The 20,677-nt window shown below is 49.8% G+C and overlaps 1 protein-coding gene across 1 annotated transcript in view; it reads right to left on the reverse strand.

The window, feature by feature from the left end:
* TAF1B (TATA box binding protein (TBP)-associated factor, RNA polymerase I, B, 63kDa) overlaps nt 1-20,677 on the reverse strand; it is a 78,850-nt gene that overhangs the window by 30,321 nt on the left and 27,852 nt on the right. Inside the window, exons 3-8 of the mRNA XM_004686077.2 lie at nt 19,888-19,986; nt 15,937-16,024; nt 13,652-13,749; nt 11,117-11,212; nt 7,314-7,467; nt 4,144-4,297 (exon numbers count right to left, since the gene is read on the reverse strand). Coding sequence (XP_004686134.2) covers nt 4,144-4,297; nt 7,314-7,467; nt 11,117-11,212; nt 13,652-13,749; nt 15,937-16,024; nt 19,888-19,986 — 689 coding nt within the window. The remainder of the gene's footprint in view (nt 1-4,143; nt 4,298-7,313; nt 7,468-11,116; nt 11,213-13,651; nt 13,750-15,936; nt 16,025-19,887; nt 19,987-20,677) is intronic.

The following is a 20,677-nucleotide window of genomic DNA, read 5'->3' on the forward strand; positions in this document are numbered from 1 at the left end:
CTCAGCCCCTCAGGCCGCCCCATGTGGATTACACAGCAGGGGCGAAGGTTCCCAGTGACTCAGTGAGCTTGAAGAAAACAACACAGCCGCAGAGGCCGAGGGGACTAGTGCTATACGCGGGGCACTGCTCTAGGCCTGGGGCACAGCAGTGGACAACACCCCAAAAATTCTGGTTCCCAAGGAGCTTTCATTCTCGTGAAAGTAGAAGATAAATGAGGTCAGACAAAAGGTCAGGGGGACAGAGAATGAGGAACGGAGGTTTCACCAGCTGGTCCCTATCAATACTTCAGCGCCTGAAACCCAGAAAAGCAGGTAGAGAAATGCAGGCAGGGTCAAGCCGAGCCTCAGAGCGTGTCGTCTCTGCGTAGTCAGCACTGGGCTGGTGCTGGCCTTCAGCTTTCTAGCAAAGACGACTGGCTCAACTTTAATTTCAAATGAAAATGTGATTTCTTTCACTTTTTAGATTACTGAAAGCTGAGAATTAAAGTAAATATTTTATGAGAAAGCGGTGTTTTATAAAGCTTAGTCATAAAACAGGGTTAACTAACGCAGCCTTACAGGGACCCCCCACCGCCCCAGCTAATTTTCATTATTTTCTTCAATCGACATAAAATTATTTGTATCGTGACCAAGGTACACCTATTTTAGAACTGGACTCTTGGGTCACATTATTTTGCCTTTTACAGAAGGCTCATCTCTTTTATAATATCTAGTGCTCCCCGTGTTAGTACGTCCACAATACATGCAGTCACCCCCCCACCCCCACACTCACGCAGTGAAGTAGCTGTCAGCCCTGTGTGGAGTTCAGGGTTGAGAGGAGTAAGAACTGAAGCTGCCCCAGCCCCGCCACCTCCGTGACCCTGGTGGGTCAGATGAGTCAACACAGACAGAGACACCGCCGGAACCCCACGCCCCCCCAAAAGGTGGCTGGAGGAGCGCCGTGGACCATGGAGCCCGGGGTGGGGGGTGAGGGGAGAGGGGTCTGCACAGAGAGGTCTAGGCAGCTGGGCTCTAACAGTTTAACAATGTTGCCCTTCACCTCTTTCCAAAGTTCATTTTTCCTTTTCAATTTGAAACTCCTCTTAAAAAACACGTGCTTTTCCAAAAGAAGCAGTCGAAGTTCTGAAGAGCCTACTTCCGTGCAAGATGCGCTGGGCCTCTGGGTCGACCCAGGCAGGGACGGGCGAAGCGCACGCACTAACAGTGTCCTGTGTGCCCCTGAAGTTTCAACCGGAGGCAGCCTGGGGTCAGTAAGCCGGCTCTCGTCACCGACATTTACGCGGCGCTGCCCTGAACTGCTGTCTTCCTGAACCCCAGCGTATGCAGCCCCTTCACCTCGTTCCACTTCGACTACCCGCATCCTGATCGAGGTCTCTCTCCCCTGGGTGAAGGGCAGCAAAAGGCCACCTGTTCTCCCGGGAAAGCCATTTCCCCACAGCTTCCTGAATGTTCCTGATAGAATCTTCCAGTAGCTTACTGTCAAACTTCAAAGCTGAACACCTAACAGCTACAGGCTTTCCTCTGGACAGATGAAGATGTCCTGAAGTAGATCCACATGGGTGTTCACCACTGCGGGCGTATTCAAAACCACCTAAGTGCGCCTTTCCAGCGGCCAGTTTTATTGTAAATGAACTAACCTCCACTGAAAAGAAATTCAAACTCCCAAGGTGCCAGACAAAGACCTTAATCCGGCCCCCACCTAGGAGCTCTGCCCCCTCCTCTCAGACGCGGCCCCACTCTGAGGAGCCCTACACCTGGCACGTCCTCCGGCTCTTCACCTTCACCGGCTGGCTCTTTTCACGCAAAGAAACCCCGCCCTCTCAGCAAGGCCTCCCTCGCCCAGGCGCCAGCCCCTCCACACCGCTCTGGCCCTGCACTGCACCTGCTTGGCCAGTTCCCACTCATTCACTCGCTCGCTTGGCTCCTCCTCTGGTCTTGACTTCGGGAGAGCCCTGATCCATGGGGCTCACAACTGTATCCCAACGGGTTAGACTACAAAAGAGGTCAACGGTCAATTTCAATAATAAGTGAGGAGTCAGCATTTTAGGGTTATGAGCTTTTCCTAAGGACTGGATGCTGTCCAAGGATTTAGGCAGGGGACGCACTGCAGGATCGGCATAGAATCTATGGCTACCGCGGCCAGGCTAGTAACGGATCCCCTTCCAATCAAGTTCTTTACAAATTTTTAAAAGTTTACTAGTAGTTCTTAAACTTTAGCGTCCATAGGAATCCTGGAGGGCTTAAAAGTGAGACTGCCAGACCCTGTCCCCAGGGTCTGCTGCGGCGGGTCAGGGCACCATGCTTTGAGTGCCTAGGACTGGCCTCGCCTCCCAGAAAAGCAGAGGCAGAAGATACGTGGGGACAGTCTCACCTCCCATTGCTCCCAGTGAAGCCAGAGCAAAATAAATGCTCTCCGCTAGCTAGCTCCCGTCTCCTAGAAGGCACTTCAGCATTCTCCTTGGCAATTCTGAGGGAAGGGAGAGGAGGAGGAGGGAGAGCGGGGGAGCAGGTGGCAGGGTGGGAGAAAGGGAGAGAGGCCCACGAGCTGACTGCTCCCAACCCCAGAAAGCGTTCCCTTGAGAGGATTTTGGTGCACAGTTTCCTGCTCCATCTTCTCAGAAGTCCATGAGTCAGTCCTGTTACCCCTCAGACAGGCCCTGGCTGGCGGCTGGCCCCTTCAAAGGCCCAGCACCACCAGCAGATCAGCTAGATCACTGGCGTCTCTGCCGAGCAGGGGGAGTGGCCGGGAGTGGTGGCAGCTCTGCTGGCAGGGGACGGCCGCGGGTGAGGACAGGGAGCGGGGCCACCACACGCCTGAGCTCCTTGGTGGTGTAGGCCCCTGCTGGGCGAAATGACGAGCAGAGTCCAGGCATGCTGGGTGAAGAAGAAAGAGAACACCGGCCATGGAGCAGGCTGAGGAGAAAGGGCGCGTCTCCCCCAGTCCCGCTGACCTGGAGCCACCATGAGGCGGCCACGTGGTGGCCAACAGGCAGCAGAGGTGCGGGGCCAGCCCTCAGCAGACAAGTCCAGGCTGGAGCTGTCAATTTGGGAGTCATCATCATGGAGAAGGTAATTAGAGCCTTGGAGAGGATGAGCTCACCCAGCGAAGGCACACGGGGCAAGGTGAGGTTTGCGACTTAACAGGAAAGCGCACTGAATCACGGACTATCTGCACGCAAAGGTCATCCCATCCGAGGAGAGCCTTATTACTTGGCTGATGTGGTCAAATTCAAAGGCACCGTCATGGCTTACTGGAGCCATTTTATTTCATCAGTGGCCTAGAGCCGCTGCCGCCGCTGAAGATGATAATGAGGACCGTGAAGATGGAGATGAGGAAGATGGAGATGAAGATGAAGACAACAAAAACGCAATCACCAGCGGTGAGCTCGTTCGTGCCAGCTGCTGTTCTAACGACAACTCATGCGGCGCTTATTACTGAAAGCAGATCCAGCCCCACGAAGGGGCCTCACCCTCAGCGCCGTCCACCCGCGAGGAAACAGGCAAAGGACATGGAGGCAACGCGCCCACGGTCACAGACACCAAAGCGCCAGAGCCAGGGTTTGAATCCAGGGTGAGTCGGGTCTAAGACTGTGCTCGAAACACCACACTGGCCAGGCCCAAGCGTGACACTCCCGGCACGTACAGCGCAAGGGAAGGACACGTGAGACGCAGGTCACCCACTCAGCCATCCTTCCCCACACGCCGACCGCGCAGTAACTATGAAGCCCTGCAGGTTTCCCTGAAAACGCCAATGCTACCTGGCAGCTTCTCTCCATAGCTTTGTTTTCAGTTTTGCCTGTAAACACAGCCTGTCCTCGGCTCTGACCACGCGGCTCTCGGTCAGCGGGACCCGCCGACCCCACCGAGGCAGCCGCCTGCCGTCTTCTCTCTCAGCAGCGAGAGCACTGGTACCCCTCAGGTGCTGCAGCATCACCTTTCATCTTCCAAGCACTTACCTCGAACTGGACAGGTGGCTGCCCAGCACCCTGTGTAAGGCACATGCGACTCTCCCACCACATAAATTTCTAGCCCAGGCCTCCCCATCTAGACCCTTCCTCAACTCAAGCCTTCAGAATAGCCAAAGCGTCACCCCTTAGTTCACACAGATCATGTGCAAAACAGCACACGAGACGCCCCACTCACCTCAAGAGGTCTGAGAGAGTCATCGCCTCCCTCTGCCACAGCAACGACAGGAAGCAGAAGGCAAGCGTCCCCGGCACGCTCATCGTCACCACCCCCTTCTTTCGGTGGGAATATTCGACTCCGTCAAGAGATCCGGAGCAGACAGACGCTGTCTCTAGGAGAAAAATGGAGACCAAGAAGCAAGTGACCATTCTGGACAACAGAAGAGCAGCAACAAGTCCAGAGAGGCGCTGTGAAGACCTTGAAACGAGGCGGCCGTTTCTATGGGCCATTGCCCTGGGGCCTTCTTCCCGCCCAGACCCCTGCACAGGCAGGTCACATCCTCCTGGCAGTCCCAGCGGGACTCAGACATTTTCTCTGGAAAATCTGATCCGCTCAGGGGAAAGATTTAAAGGTGATCAAAAGATGATAATGCTGGAATTGCACTGCGAAAATAATCCAGCTGGCTTCTCCACTCAGAGCAGCACTAACAAGGCCGGGGTGGGGCGACACGTTCAATCACCTTTTAGTCCCAACTCTTTAACAGGACTCAGGCTTACCAAACCCTCGCAGAAAACTTCTAACATAAAGCGAAGAGGCCAAAACAACCAATGAGTGGGGGCTGGGCAGAGAACATCATTAACATCCTCATCAAAGGAAGAAAAGATGCTCCCAAAATGAGGGCGTGAGCCAGGAAGACAAAGAAATAAAGACTCGGGCAACAGAAAGCCGGGAGAGGCGCCCAAGCCGCCAGCGAGCAGCAGACACCGTCCCAGACAGGAGCCGCTCGGGCAGGGCCACTTACTGGGAAGATGAAACCCACACACCGTCTAGGGAGCTGGGAGGGGCGTGTGGCGATGGTGTGTGACAAGTCACAGATCCGGACAACTAGAAGACTTAAATGATAAGAGACAATGACCTGCTCTGAGCAAATCAGAGGATGTAACAAAGAACCAGCACAGTAAGCTACATGGCTCCGCTCTGAATAATATTTTGCATCATTTATAATCTAAGCACTAGATATTGATCTAGTAAAATTACCATACAATCATAATTGGGAGACAGAGAATAAGAAACACAGTTGCAGCTTTCCCTGGCGGCACAGCGGGTTAAAGCACCACAGCACTGCACGTGGGGGCAGCCGCCTCAGTGCGAGCTCGATCCCCAGTCCTGAGGTGACCTTCAGGGTTCAGCACACCCCTCCTGACCTTCCTGCTGCTCCCCTCAGCAGTGGACTTCATCCATCAGTGGACTTCATCCATCTGCCTGTCCCCACTCTGTCTCTGGTGAACCCTCTCACTGCCCCTGCACCTCTGGCCTGCACCCCAATTCTGTAAGCACAAATAAATAAATAAATCTTGGAAAAACACACACACACAATTGTGTGCTGGTGACTGTGGGGAAGAGGGACAGTGGAGGAGTGGAAGAGCTAAGATTTCCATTTACCATGTGGGGATCTAACAGTTGATGTCCAAACCGGAAATCAGGATGTGGTGCCGAAGTGTGCAGAGGCTGTGAAAGCTGAACACGAATGCTTCTTGCATAAGGACACTAAGAGGGAGCGTGGACTGCCATTCATTTTTACTTTTATAATTTTTTATTTATAATAACTATGTATCTACTTAAGTTACATGCCTGCAGAATTTTGATTAAAAATTTTTAAATGTAGAATAGCTCACATTTGCAGAAACAAAATAATAAAACCCTTTCCCTTTCTCTATACACTAGAATCAAAAACTTTCTGGAATGATTTACTATAATAATAGTGGTTACTTCTGGGTGGTACAATGACTGGTTAACTTCATTTCCTTCATGACTATCTGCAATTTATAGTTTTAGTAATAAATTTTTGGATAAATAGTTACTTTTAATGTAAAAACTAAAATAAAGCTCTAAGGGTCACCAATTACTAAAATACAAATATACAAACAAAACACCATTATCACAGGTAAACGATCTAAAAGTTTACAAGGCCCAGTAGGTTAGGGGATGCTGGGACTGCGTGAGTTCAGGCTTGCCTGAAAGCATGGAGAAGAAAGTTCCAGAGACTCTTTGCTGCCAGATTCAGCTATGATTTTAACTTCTTTACTTCTTTAGACACAAAAAGAAACCCACCTGATTATCTGTGACACTACACAGTTCAGCAAAAAATGCCGATATGCTGATAAAAGGAATTTTCAGTCTTCGGAGGGCAAGAGCTTATAAAAAAGCAATCCATATAAGAAATGTTTTGCTGAAGATTTTATATAATCACATTTAACCCAGATTTCGACAGTCTCTAATACCAAAGAGTCTGCAAGCTATCTCCCAAAGCGCTGTGCCTGCACATGTTCAGATTTTAGTCATCTTAAAAGAAAAAAGGTTTTAGTAATCTTAATAAAACCCCGGTCTGTTCTTTGAGGCCTCTTTCCCCCCTCAGTTTAAATACATATATATAGCGTGGAAACACTAAAATCGTGACTCACCAAGATACAGATACAGATCTGTAACTTCAAATACACTCTTTTATCTACCTTAAAACACAGACATGAATCAGAAACACACACACACACACACACACACACAGTTTGTGCTGAGCTGGCGCGGGCCCATGCTCAGAAGCCGGCATGTCCTCTTTGATTCTCAGCTGTTACCCTATGGTTAAGTTCTAGCATTTCTCTTCTGCAACTTTCCTTCCCAAATTCTGAGCATCTATACACTCACTATGCTTCCTGAACGAGCCTCCTTTCTGGAACACTAACAGTTTAGCTGCCTTTAAAAATCACACAAAATTACTTGTGTGGCGCACAACGGGTTAGGACGCAGCACCATAGGCTGGCTACAGCGGTTTCAGTGTAAGTTCAGTCCCCACCTCAGAGGTGACCCACACGGCACAGCAGACCTCACCTGTCTCCCTGCTGCTCCCTTCAGCAGTGGACTTTGTCAGTCGGCCTGTTCTGCTCCCCACTCTGTCTCTGGGGAATCCTCTCACTGCCCCTGCCCCTGTGGCCTGTACCCCAGTTCTGTATGCATAAATAAATAAATCTTTACAATAAAACAACTTTCTTCTGAGTAGCCAGTGTCCCATGTGATGCTGCCTGGCAGTCCTCTCGCCAGGCCAGGCGCCCTTTCTTGGAATACAAGACTAGACTCACTGATCGTCAGGCTGCATTACCAGCTTCAAAGCTCTAGGTAAGCTGATCTCGTTTTACCTGAGTGTGACACTCTGTGGATGGGGAACGGCTTCCGAGTGTGGCCATCAGGCTGGGACTCTGCTCCACTGTCAGCAAGAGAAGGACCACTGATGTCACTCAGCAGCTCGGGCTCGCTCTCCCAATCTGACTGACTAAGACCGTCTTCGAGGACCTATTGACAAAATAAAATTATCGCACAGGAATTTAAAAAAATTTTTCCACAAAATTAAACAATTCCTGACCATCACACACACCATACAGGAAACCATTTCTGGGAACCGCGACCCTCTGCCACGTTCCTGAAGCACTCTCTGCGGCGCCCCCACCAGTGCTGCCTGGAAAGGGCCTGAGGCTGGTGAGGCAGGGCCAGGCGGCTCAGGCCTCTCCCCCCCCCCCCCCCAGGAAGATCCCAGCCCTAAGTGGCCACCGGGAAGTGCGCTTGGTGCATTCCCTCTGGAACCTGTCCTTTCTCCTCCTCTGTGACTCACCACTCACTCTCTCACACCATCTTTCCAAGCAACTGCTCTCCCTCAGTGGCTTCTCATTTCCTTGGACTTTGCAGTGCTGTTTACGGCACTTAAGTGACAAGGCTCTCTACCTCCCACCACTGCTCAATTTTTCACACGAATTACGGCCCGGCTCCGGGGGTCCCTAAGATGGCCCTAGCGGCCATGGTGGTTAACATCACCGTCAGGCAGCCAGGCTCTCGTCAAGCAGGCCAAGAAACTTGGTCTTTTTATGAGGCGATAAAAAGACACAATTCATTAAGGAAGCTCATAAGACCATGAAGCAAATGAAAATAGCTGGGAAGGGGAGAGGCTGGGTGCGCGCCCAGCACAGGCACCACCAGCCAGCTGCGCGGGGTGACTCTGCCGGAAAGCGGAAGCCGCCACGAGACTGACTGTTCGCCACCGGCACTGGCGGACCCCGTCCTCTGCCTAGCTGGGCCCCGGGGCACCCTGGCGCCCACCCAGAGCCAGGCTCTCACGAGCAGTCGCTCCCACCCTCTCTCCTCAGGCCATCACTCACCCGCACCCTCTCATTCTTTCTTTCTTCCCTATCGCATGTGCTCTCATTATCACTTAAGGAAAAATCTGCCCTTGACTCTAGCTACAACACAATTTCTCTGGGCTGTTAGGCAGCATAATGCAGCTGTCCAGACCTGCCATCTCTAGTGTGCCGCCTCTCAGTCCATCCCAGCCCCCCGCTGCTTCTCACCCAGTTGGGTCCCTTCCTTCCTGCCCCAGCGACAGCAGCTCTCCCCAGGAATGACTCCCCTCTCCCCCGGTTTCCCCAGGCCACTCGCTCGTTGCTTTCCGACCTCACCACTTGCTCCTCGGGCTCCTCTGAGCAGCCTCCCTGCTTCAGACATCACCCTGACCCAGCGCACGGTTCTTGGTCCTCTGTCTTCATGCCTCAGTGGTGTCATCTGGCCTTGGGGTTTCAACCACTACCTGCTACATCGCTCTCCATTCTGAAACGCAGGCCCAAACACCACACTTCCAGGGGCCATTCCTATAGTTCGTTACCAAAATGCAGGCCCTCTCCCATACGTTAACATCCCTGAAACCGGGCTGTGTCTTGCAATCAGTGGCACATCTGCTTAATGTGTAGCAGTATTTTCTCCCTAGGGTGCATCTTACAAACAGTATTTTAGATCTGAGGACTCCAGTGTAAGCTGACAGCTTCCGAACGCGCCCCTCCAGCCTCACCCTCTCCCCGAACGTCTTCATGCCAGAGACAGTTCCCCTGGCGCGTCTCATGGCCACCTTGCTGCCTGCCCTTCCTGCTGCCTCAGGTGTGACAACTCCCTCCCTGCTGTTTCAGGTGGTGACACTCGCTCCTTCCTGCTGCTTCAATGTGATAACTCCCTCCTTCTTGCTATTTCAGGTGGTGACACTTGCTCCTTCCTGTTGCTTCAGGTGTGACAACTCCCTCCTTTTACCCTACAGTCACCCTGACAACGCCCCTTTCTCTACCCCATGTCCAACCCATGAGGAAATTCTGTGGGACCTATCCCGACTTCATCTAGAACCCTACCGCTTTATTCCAGTCCCAGTACCTGGCCTCGGCGCCCCATCCTACCCAGGGGGTGCTTCTCAGCCTTGCGTCTAGGAAGCACCTGGGAGCTGAGTTAAGTGTCGAGTTGGCTTCCGTAGGTGCCGGGAGGCTGAAGTTCTCATTTCTCGCCCTATGGAGCCTCATGGTTCCCTCTCTCACAGCCTCCCCTGACTGCTCCTGCCAGCCCACAAGTCTGACCTAAGTCACATCTGCGCTTACCTGATGCCTTACCTACGCTTAGGGAACGAACTTCACCCAGGACCACAGACATCTGGGAGAATGACACCCCTTACTCTTCTTGGAACAGTCAGAGCCAAGCATGAAGGAAATACTTGACTACTTGTGAAGACTAAACATCCCATTCAAAAGTGGTTGTTCCTTTTTCATGTCAAAATAGAATACACCCATACTCTCTCAATAGAAATTGTATTTTTTCCAATCCATACGTTTTAAATTTCACTTATTTATTCACCAAGAAGACTGAAGTGTGATGCTAACTTTAGACAGGTGTCGACTCAAGTTGACCAAGACTTTTTCTAATCTTAAGTTGAGTAAAAATAATAAAACACCAGAGAGAATCCCAAGCTCTGATTCATTTTCTACATGCTGAGCAAATTTCCTGTCATCCGTGAGCTGTATGGCTTTAAAGATCAGCTTCGTTAACAATCTGGATTATTCCTCTCTCTTTTTTAAATATAATCTATTTTTGTGTAGTCCAGAAGTGTGGGGGGCGAGAGGGCTCACCAGAGACATAGCTGGGGACAGAGCAGGCGATCTGCTGAAATCCACTGCCAAGGGGAGCAGTGGGCAGACAGGAGAGGCCTGCAAACCGGCTGGGCTCCAACCCAGGCCACGGTGGTGCTACCACGGACACTTCACCCTCGGCACCATGGCGTTCCATCCCACCCCCCTTTTTTTTTAAACAAAACATTGCCTTAGAAAGCACAGAGCATCTTTTGACGTCCCAGTAAATTCAAGTTATTTCTCTTGGGTTTTTTAAATTCACTGCCTCACACCTCCAAAAGACACGTCCTAAACTAACCTTAGGACATTCCCCTCTTGCCATGGTGTTTTGCTGCTCTGAACCGTTCACTCTAGCACCTAGTCCTTCCCCAGCCCTGGGTCACTAGCCTCGGAAGGTGGAACCCACAAGACCCCAGGCAAACCAGAACCACTGGGTCAAGCTGCCCAGCCCCGAACAAGTGTGTGTCCGGTTTAGAAGCTCTTCTCAGGCTAGAGAATGAAACACATCAAGGTTGTTCAAGCTTGCTTTCCTAAGTGGTGGAGTCCTTCCCTACCCAAAAACAAAAGCTCCACAGCACACTAACCAAGCAGCTCAAAGTGAACCACTAAAAATATAACTGCTCTGGTGAATGTGGGGAGTGGGGTGAGACGCTCAGATTTCTCTTCACGAAAGGCTTCGGAGAGAGAAAACAACTGAGATGAATCTTGAACTACCAAATAAAGTAATTAGGTAAGCCAACCAAAAGGAATACCATGTGCAAAAGAATATTTTAAATAGTACATTGACACAAATTGCTTGGGTTTCCATTTAGAATGAAACTACAAATTTGTTCCAACTAATCAAACAAGAAGTCAAAGTTGATTCCAATGTCTGCATCAGTGATCCTGTTCTTCTGAGCCATAAATCATAGCAAACCCTCTGAAGAGCACAGTAAACCTCGATGAGGTTGAACATCCATGTCGCTCTACCTCACACGAGAAATTCCTCCATTCCCGCTTTCCAGACCATGACTTACCAGAGCTTTCTTCCTTCTGGTGTAAATCGAGTTTTTACAATATGCCTGCTTGCTCCTCTGAAGGTAACGCTTCCAAAAATTATGTAAAACTTCATTCTAAGGTGGAAGGGAAAGGAGAGGTGACTCGGGTCTGATGACAGACACCCCACCACAGCTCACCAAGGCATCTCCCAAGTGTCGCAGCCAGCTCCCGCCCACATGTGTTCTCACCCTTCTCACCGCTCTTCCTTAGAGAGGTTATGGCTATGATATCAGAACGCTTGGTTCATCGCAGTCTTACATTCTTTTTTTTTTTTTTAAGATTTATTTATTACTTATGCTTATAGAACTGGGGTACAGACCAGAGGTATAGTGGGTGAGAGGATTCACGAGAGATAGAGGGGGGAGCAGAACAGGCAGATAGACGAAGTCCACCGCTGAGGGGAGCGGCGGGCAGGTCAGAAGAGGTCTGCCACTGCCATGTGGGTCAGCTCCGGGGCCGGGACTGAACTAGCGCTGCAGTGGCTTTGGAGAGCTTCATAATGCGGTGCTTTCACCGGCTGCGCCACCAGGGAGAGCCCAGTGTTACATTCTTAAAGAAAGAGGCTATTTCTGTGATGATCACCTAGCTGGATCCCTTCCTTTTGCAAGCTAATTCACTCTGAATCTGAAATAACCAACCTGGCGGTAACTACACTTCCCACCGCGGCACGATACTGACCTATGGGCTCCTGTCCCCCGGCCCACCGCCCCCTAGTCCAAGAAGAGTAACATGAAACAACTTCTCCCCCTACCCACCACCCACCAGCCACGCAGTGCCCAGCACCTCTGACCCAACACTGCAGTGGTAGCTCCATTCTGCTGCCAAACACACTGCATGACCGGGCCATCAACAGGAAAACCATGAGTGGGATGTGGCCTCAGTTCTGGCCTGGGGCCTCTGCTCTCAGCAGGCCAGTGCTGCATCATTTAACCGGCCAGATGCAAAGTTATATGCTCACTGGCTATTCAGCAAAAGTGTTTTCACGAAGCACCCAGATGAAGCGGGTAGGCAGCCGCACGAAAAGGGTTAACCCTCCTGCCGCCCCTTGCTGCAGCAAGCAAAGCTATTTATAAGAGGATTTACACATAGGAGCACTCTGCAGGAGAGGCCGGACTCACCGAGCGCCAGCCTATGGGTCGTGCTACCTAGCACAGGGCGATCGTGGGGAAGGTCTGACACTTCTGGATGTTTCTTTCCTAGAATACTTTTGACCCAGATCCATTTCGGCCACAGGTGGCTGGAGGTCACCAGTGTGGGCCTGCTTCCAGACTGGTCTGAACAGCAAAGGCTCCTCTGCGAACCTTTTCTGGGCGGTGTCTGTCCACACTGATCTCCTGCTCTGTCTGCCAGAACGTCGCTGTGGGCCTATTGTTACAGGTACACCTCACAGGTTCTGGGTCTGGCTCCAGACCACCACAATAGAACAAACATCGCCATGGAGTGAGTCACAGGAATTGTTTGGTTTCCCAGTGCACATAAAAGTGGAATTTACATTATAGGCTATGAAATATGCAATAGCACGAAGACTAAAAAAACAAGTACATGCCTTAATTTAACAATACTTTATTGCTAAAAAATGCTAGCCATCATCTGAGCCTTCAGCAAGTTGTAATCTTTCTGCTGGTACAGGAAACACAATTATCTGTGAAGTGCACTAAAGCACAATGCAATAAAACAAGGTGTGTCGGTTGATAACTCAGCCTTCTCACTCCGCGAAGGCATAAAGCCCTCACTCCCCCCAGCACCGCCTTCCCGACGATGGGCAGGAAGCAGGTGCACAGGGCCACGTGTGCTTAAATAATCCGCCTTTGAAAGAATTCCTGCATTGGCCTGAACCAGATGAGGGAACATGAAACTCAAATAACAGCAGGGCACTGCAGGCCGCCTGAGGAGGACAAAGTCAAAGCATGGCCAGCAGCGCAGAGAGCGCGGGGCATAGTGTTAGAAGTGCCCGTTGCTGGGCCCGCTCCAGACCTCGTGAGTCAGGGCCCTGGAATGAGCATCTTCGCAAGCCTCAGGTCAGCTGTGTACATATCCCAGCGTGAGGACTCTGCTCCCAGGCCCACCCCCGCGCCGGGGAGCAGTCTGTGGCCCTCGAGTCCTGCCTGGTGCCTCAAGCATACATACATGAAAGGATTTTGTCCCTAAGTCGCAAATACTGCATGTTACACTCCCTGGGAAACGAAGCAAGCCCGACATTAACACCCCAAAGTCCCCAAGCAGTCTCCAAAAGTACTTGCTTGATTTTGTTGAAATAGTTCCTAAAGATCTGAAACTAAACCTTTTTCTTCTGGATGTACCAGAAACATTGTTTGTCCACATCCAGAAGAACATACTTTGGGAATTATTGGACCAGTGAAAGGATTAAGTGACATTTCCAGGGAAGGCGATTCTTGTAGTAGCTGGAATGTCGCTACAGATGATCTGTCTTTTCTCCTTAATTTCACTTTAACGCTCACTGTGCTTTAAACCACAACAATGTGAAGCCAATGTTCAGACAAAGGTGCACTTACCTTTAATTCTGGGCGTACTCCAAGTTTCTTTAAGGCTTCTGCTTGTTGATAAAGTATGTGCTGAAAACCTTCGCACACATACCAATCCCAGCCTTTCTCTAGTGACAAAGAACATCTTTCAGACAGTTGTGTTCCCAATGTACTAAATGCAATGCTACTACATAGCTACAGCTGCGTTAGACATTGCAACTGGAATTTTCTTACACCTTGAATAGCATTTTCATTGTTACATTCTCGTTTCTAATCTGGCAAAAAACTGCACATGAATGCTAAGGCTAAGCACCATTTTTATAATTTATCAGATTTTAAGTGTTTCTAGTGATCTATAATTTTTCTGAAATATTAAGAGGCAGAAAATGAGTAGCAATTATGTTTTAAAAAGTAAGTTCAGCAAACATGTATTCACACTGAGCAACGCCTAGCAGACGCCCGGAGCAAAGTCCCAAGCCACTGTTCCTACTGACCCTGCTTCACCTCATAAAGGGAATAGTCGGAGAATGAGTGAGCAAAAGCCAAGATGTGATGGTCCTGGAGCGCAGAAAGGGCCAAAGACTGTCAAAGAAAATGGACTGTTCAATGGCCTCTTGCTCTTCTGAAACGGGCCTAGGTTGTGGGGAGCTGAAAGCTTAGCTTAGTAATCCCCGAGCTTAGGTACCAGGGGGCTGCCGGGTGTTTCAGGGAGATTATTTTCTGATCCTCAAGACAACCCGAAGAGACTGTGATGAAGTCTGCCACGTCGATGGACAAAGTCACATGTGTACACGTGCGTTCGTAGTTAAAGAAAATGCTGATGGGCAAATACTGTAACTCGCTGAAAACCGCATCAGACGTGCTCACAGCTTCTGGAGTCTCCTCCTCTGGCCCCAGGAGCCCCTTCCAGGTGCACAACGAGGACCCCCCTCTTCTCCCCTCCCTGAATGCTGCAAGGCCCCCTCCCCTGCTGAGTAGCTCTGCTCTGGGAAGGCGCCGTGGCCTGCACGGGCGCCGAGCGGAAGGGCCGGCCGGCATTCTGGTGCGTGTAGACGCGGAGAGGGCTGAGGCGCCCGGAGCTCTGCACCCGTGGGCTCGCTTCGCCTGCAGTTCTCAGAAGTGGATACAGCCATTGTAACTCTGACTCTAGGCTCTCATTTATAGATGATGAAGAAAGGACAAAGAGGCACTTGCCATCTTTGAAGGTCCTTCAGCGATTTATGTGTAAACTGTATGTTTTAATTATTTAAGTAGGTCAAGTCAAAATTAATCAGGTTTTACTCGAAAAAAATTCCATTAAAATTAATCTACTCCTCGAAAATAAACCAAGTAAAATTATGGTTTTAGCCTAATTAAAAAGCCACGAAGGCTTATACAGGAATATGAATTAGTATTGAGGCATGAGGCATTCTCTACTCATCTATTTCACATAGATATTTCGCACACACTTTATAGGTGTGTGCATATGAATACACATGCCTTCGTTTACTTCATGTATGTGCATCCTTTAAGCTACCTCCTGTGGAAGAATCCACCATTATCATTAACCTGGTTCTAAACTTAAGAATATACTCCTAGGAAATTAATCACAAAGAAAAATCATCAGTTAGACTTTACCTCAGATTCCCTGCAATAATGGTTAATTACATGTACTCACTGGATTAAAGAAACTGATTACCTTTCAAAGCACGTTCACATTGAGGCTATTTGAAGAGAAAATAATTTTCCCTGTTTGGAAGGGTGTGTTCAAATTCAATGTGAGAAATGGATTTGTGAAAGTTGAGTATCGTGTTTAACTCACCTAACCTGACACTTCCATAGCTGCATCACTTTGCAAAATAAGCATTTTTCTTTAAAAAACACCGAAAAGCCTACTCGTAATCGGTAACAGAAAACAGTATGCCAACAGTCAGAAAGAGCACAGTGCCTCTGCTTGTTATTTTTGCATAACAGCTGCTCTTCTGAAACACAGCGCGGGGCGGGGTGCAGGATGCAGGAGGGCGCTTCCAGAAACTGCCTTCGGTTTGGCCTCGATGGCTACTAACTCCACTTTGGACGACTTGCTTAAAATTCCATTCCGCATGGGATCAAAAACAGTGGGGAGGGAAGTGCACTGGACCACGGTGATGGCACACGGGTGATTTGGGGATGGGAAGCCCACGGGGATTGCAACTGAGAGGGGAAAAGGCACCACATGATGTAAAAATCAACTATTATATTATTTTTTAAAAAAAACAACTCCATTCCGCATCCTCAACTCCTGAGCAGAAAGTTGCCTAAGGAATGCTAACACGCACACATGAAGAAGAACTTACCAAGTTTTCTTTTTCTTTTAAGCCCCCGGTTGATGGCCTGTATCTTAGTATTGGGGATAGCCCCAGTGGTGAGCACTTCTTTTGATCTCTGCAGGGAACAGAAAGGGCCCATCACCAGGGAGTGCCACAGCTCCCTGACCCAGCCGAGCACACCCAGGCTTGTCACGAACCAAATCGTGAGAGCAGGACCAGAGACTCCCGGAAATGGAAACATTCTGGCTAACCTTTATTTTACTTTTTTCATTAAAATTTCTTAGCACCGAAAACAGTGCCTAGAACACAGCAAACACTAAATAAATGTTCATCAAGTGAGTACATTTTTATTTTAAATAACCTTGTAAGTTTTCAAATCAACCCTAAAGGCAAACTTACCCACTTTTTTCTCCACCCAAAACGCACTTCGGAATTAAAGTAATTTCTGCATTTACTGTCACGGGCGATGCCTAAGCTACATGTAGCTCAGTCGTCCTACTTTTCGTGCGCTTGAGTAATGCTCTAAGATGGCTTTGAGCTGATTTTCATCAAACCGACCAGGTTTTACAATGACTAAGGGCAGCTCGGGCCCAGTCTTCAGTTCCAAATTCTCAGGGTTGGTACCTCGGCTGCTGGCCCTCTCACAACGAAAAAATGAAAGCGTTACATCTTAATGGTGAAGATTTTTACTCAAAGGAGAATACTTATGCTCTCTAAATTTAGAGATTTGAACTGAAATTTTCTTCAACTTTCATTAAGAATAAGTCTGTAGGCCCTCTCTGGTGGCGCAGCGGGTTAAAGCACAGCACTGAGAAGCTAAAGCCGCTTCCACATGAGTTCGATCCCCGCCTGCCCCGGAGGTGACCACATGGCGCGGCAGACCTCTCCTGACCCGCCCGCTGCTCCCCTCAGCAGTGTACTTCATCGATCTGCCTGTTCTGCTCCCCACTCTGTCTCTGGTGAAGCCTCTCGCCGCCCTGAGCCTCTGGCCTGTACCCCAGTTCTGTATGCACAAATAAATCTTTAAAAAAAAAAAAAAGTAGGCCCTCTCTGGTGGCGCAGCGGGTTAAAGCACAGCACTGAGAAGCTAAAGCCGCTTCCACATGAGTTCGATCCCCGCCTGCCCCGGAGGTGACCACATGGCGCGGCAGACCTCTCCTGACCCGCCCGCTGCTCCCCTCAGCAGTGTACTTCATCGATCTGCCTGTTCTGCTCCCCACTCTGTCTCTGGTGAAGCCTCTCGCCGCCCTGAGCCTCTGGCCTATACCCCAGTTCTGTATGCACAAATAAATCTTTAAAAAAAAAAAAAAGAATAAGTCTTTAACAACAGGATTTTGGGTACATGGGTACATGTTCTCTCTAACCCCAGGAACAAAGTCTAAAGCAGTTCTGGTTGGCCACAGTCAGAATGTTCTCTAAGACTAACCAGAATGCACACGAGAGCAGCCACCCAGCAAAAGCAGACGAAGCTTACACAAGAGTGGGCTAGAACAAGGACTTAAAATCGGATTGGACAAACTGTGGAATGGCTAAGAGCTAGAAAAGCTACCAACCCCAAACTGGGCCTGCCATTCATTAAATTAGCATATAGTTATAGTGGTGACTAGTTAATAAAAAAGTCCGCCAATGTTTAGAATAGCACAGGAAAAAACTTACTAAGATGAAGATTCAACTGAACTCCCCATAACCTCTTCTCCCTTCTCACACAAAGGCAAAAAATTGAAGGAAACTACTGAAATATTGTCTGTTGAGGTAACTGGTAATTTTAGCTTTCATCATGATTTCCATAATTTTTTACAGTAAACTTGGTCTTATAATCATAAAAATCCACTAACCTCACACAAGTCTAGCCTACGCCTGTATTAAAATTCACAAAAAATACTAGAAACACCTGTTGTCTAAATTGGCCAGCTTTAAGACACAGAATTGCTTCCTGTGTTAAACAAGCCGACGTAACTTCCTAATCCCCTGGCCAAGCTGAAGGCCTCTCCCCAGACTGCAGGGCCTGGAGAGCGGAGCGTGAGGCTGCCGCAGAGGAAGGCGGCGCCCACAGGGGCAGGGACATAGCAGCGGTGTGCCGGGACCTCCCCTCTGCAGGTGCGACCACTGTCTCCAGGCACTCCGGGGCCTGGCTCTGCACGGCGCCACCCTGCAGGCAGCCCCCGCCTGCCTGCACTGCCGAGGCAGGCAGTGGCCGAGGCACCACAGACGTGGGCAACACAGCGCTGCCAGTGGCAGTGGCAGGGAAGGCACTGGCTAGTTCTGGGCCCAGGGAAAGCATGCCCATGCTCAGTGCCTCTTCTTCGAAGTCAGTCCCGCAGGGGGCAGGCGAGCAAGGCAGCGAGCTAGGAGAGACTGCTGCAGGTTTTATCAAACAGAACACACCAGAAACACTATCACTGGGGAACTAGAAGAAGTCAGGTGTTTTAATTTCTATGAAATCATAGATCCCGCTAATGGCGACCGCTGGGTGAGCCCCCTCTTCCGTCGCCACGCTTACAGCTGCGCAGCTGGCCCAGAGCGACGGTGAGTGAAACTGCCAGCGCCCTGAGGAGGCAAGCAGAGGCTCACGCTGCACACGCTGAAGTGGGCTGGATGTGGCTGTGCGCACACCAGCCTTCATCATCATCGAATGACGGGCACGCCCAGCACCCCAGCACTTGCGCCAGTAAGCGGGTTACTGTTCCGTGGAACTGAAACGGGAGGCAGATGTGAGGACGTCAACCACAGGCTCAGGACAGCAACAGGCTCAGGACACGCTGCTGGCGTGAATGGAGCTGCACGCTCAATGAACCACTTCTCTCAAGGGGATGTGCTGAACTCTATTTTTACCCAGGATTGTAGTTGTTGAAGGTAGGGAGGTAAACCTGGCCCCTAGAACCCCACGCTGGCCAGAAGCCAGTCTTCACAGCTGCTCTCATCCGGCCCAGAGTCACCTCACCTCACGCCCATAAGGTGCCAGGTTGTTCCTTCCTGGCTCTGTCGGCTCTGAGTAGCTCCTTTTCCAGAAAGAGGAAGAGAGGACAGCCCTGCGCGGCTAGCCTGTCCCAGTGCTGGTTGCCCACACCCTTATTTTGCTTCTACCACCCTGAAGGTGTGGGAGCGGCGCAGGGGCCCCAGCAGCCACCGTGAAGTCGCCTCACCTCCCCTGCACATGGGCCACACGACCGCCCACTGGGAGAGGCGAGACTGGACCGTGAGCCTGGAGTCAAAGGCTGGGGTTCGGGCCGGCTCAACGCTGTGAACTGTGGCTGCGCACCTGGGCCTCCCCGCGGTGGCCTGTGGGCGCCGCCTTCCTCTGTGGTGAGCCTCACGCTCCGCTCTCCAGGCCCTGCAGTCTGGGGAGAGGCCTTCAGCTTGGCCAGGGGATTAGGAAGTTACGTCGGTGTGCTTAACACAGGAAGCAATTCTGTGTCTTAAAGCTGGCCAGTTTAGACAAAGGTGTTTCTAGTATTTTGTGAATTTTAATACAGGCGTAGGTTGGACTTGTGTGAGATTAGTGTATTTTTACGATTATAAGAGCAGGCTTATTGTAGAAAATGAAATAATGTATAAAACAATCTGTAATCTATAAAAGGTAAAATAATAATAGAGCATATGTAGATATTCCAACCATCCTCACCCTTCCTAGCCCTCTGTCTTCCAAACCTCTAGGCCACCGTAATATATTAAAAACTTAAAATAAGTATTAACACATAAAAAGAAATGCATCATCTTCTCAGTTCAATTTTAATTATTTCCCCTTAGACAACTTCTGAATCAGGAAATCATTTACCCATAATCTCAAGAGTTCATACTAAATCTCTTTTACAAGTTCCTTGACCACGTATAAGCACCGGAAGACTCCTTATTTTCTCTGACTTTGAGCACTCCCTGGATGGTAAAAACGGATTCATTTTTTGGCAACAATGCCACGTAACGGGCTGAACTGGCAACCTTTAAACATAAGCAAATTCACAAATGCGATCTGTTACTTACTTCTGTGACATTATGGCAAGAAGTACAGTAATATTTGCCTTCATCGGTGAGACCCCAAGACACTGCAGCACACTGAGTACAGCGTTCCTTGAACTCTCTCTATAGAAGGCAGAAAAATGTCACTATCAAATATCAAACCACACTTCACACATTGTACTAAACCCTGAAGTTCTATTTGGAGGGTTCCTGCAATTGTGTCCCCCCAAACTGCAGGAAAATAGAAATAAAGGAAATCATAGAAAGATGTAAAATTACAGAAAATAGAAATATATGATTGAGATTATCTATAAACAAGAACAGCCGTTCAGTCTGAGCAGTTTGCAACTAAATTCAATTAGCAAAGTTACTAAAACTGGCGGGGAGCGGGGGCGGGGAGCGAAGGTGGGGAGCGAAGGTGGTAAGGGCAAAATGAAAGAAAGGATGAGTGGATACAAGCCTTAAAAGTGCTAGGATAAAATTTAAATATAGAGAAGACTTAAAAAAAAAAAAGTATACCATCTGGAACTTGGTCGGGGACACTAAAAACACATATTCATGGCTGAGGGAACAGATTTTATTAGGCTTCTTTCAAGTTCCAACTCACTCAGCAATATAACGAGTATGGGTCATGGACATGCTAGGGACCAGCTCTACTCGCGGGGGCAGGGCACTGTGAGTCCGGATTATCAGCCGCTTGGGCTGGCACCTGCCTGGCGCTGCGGTCCATTACGGGGTGGGCGACACTACACAACTGCCCCAGCGAGGCCTGCCTTCGCCTGCTGCTCGCACACGGGCGGGCTGGCAGCGGCTC

This window comes from Condylura cristata, unplaced genomic scaffold (genome assembly GCF_000260355.1).
Source record: "Condylura cristata isolate star-nosed mole 26May11 unplaced genomic scaffold, ConCri1.0 scaffold00020, whole genome shotgun sequence".
NCBI classification, from domain to species: domain Eukaryota; kingdom Metazoa; phylum Chordata; class Mammalia; order Eulipotyphla; family Talpidae; genus Condylura; species Condylura cristata.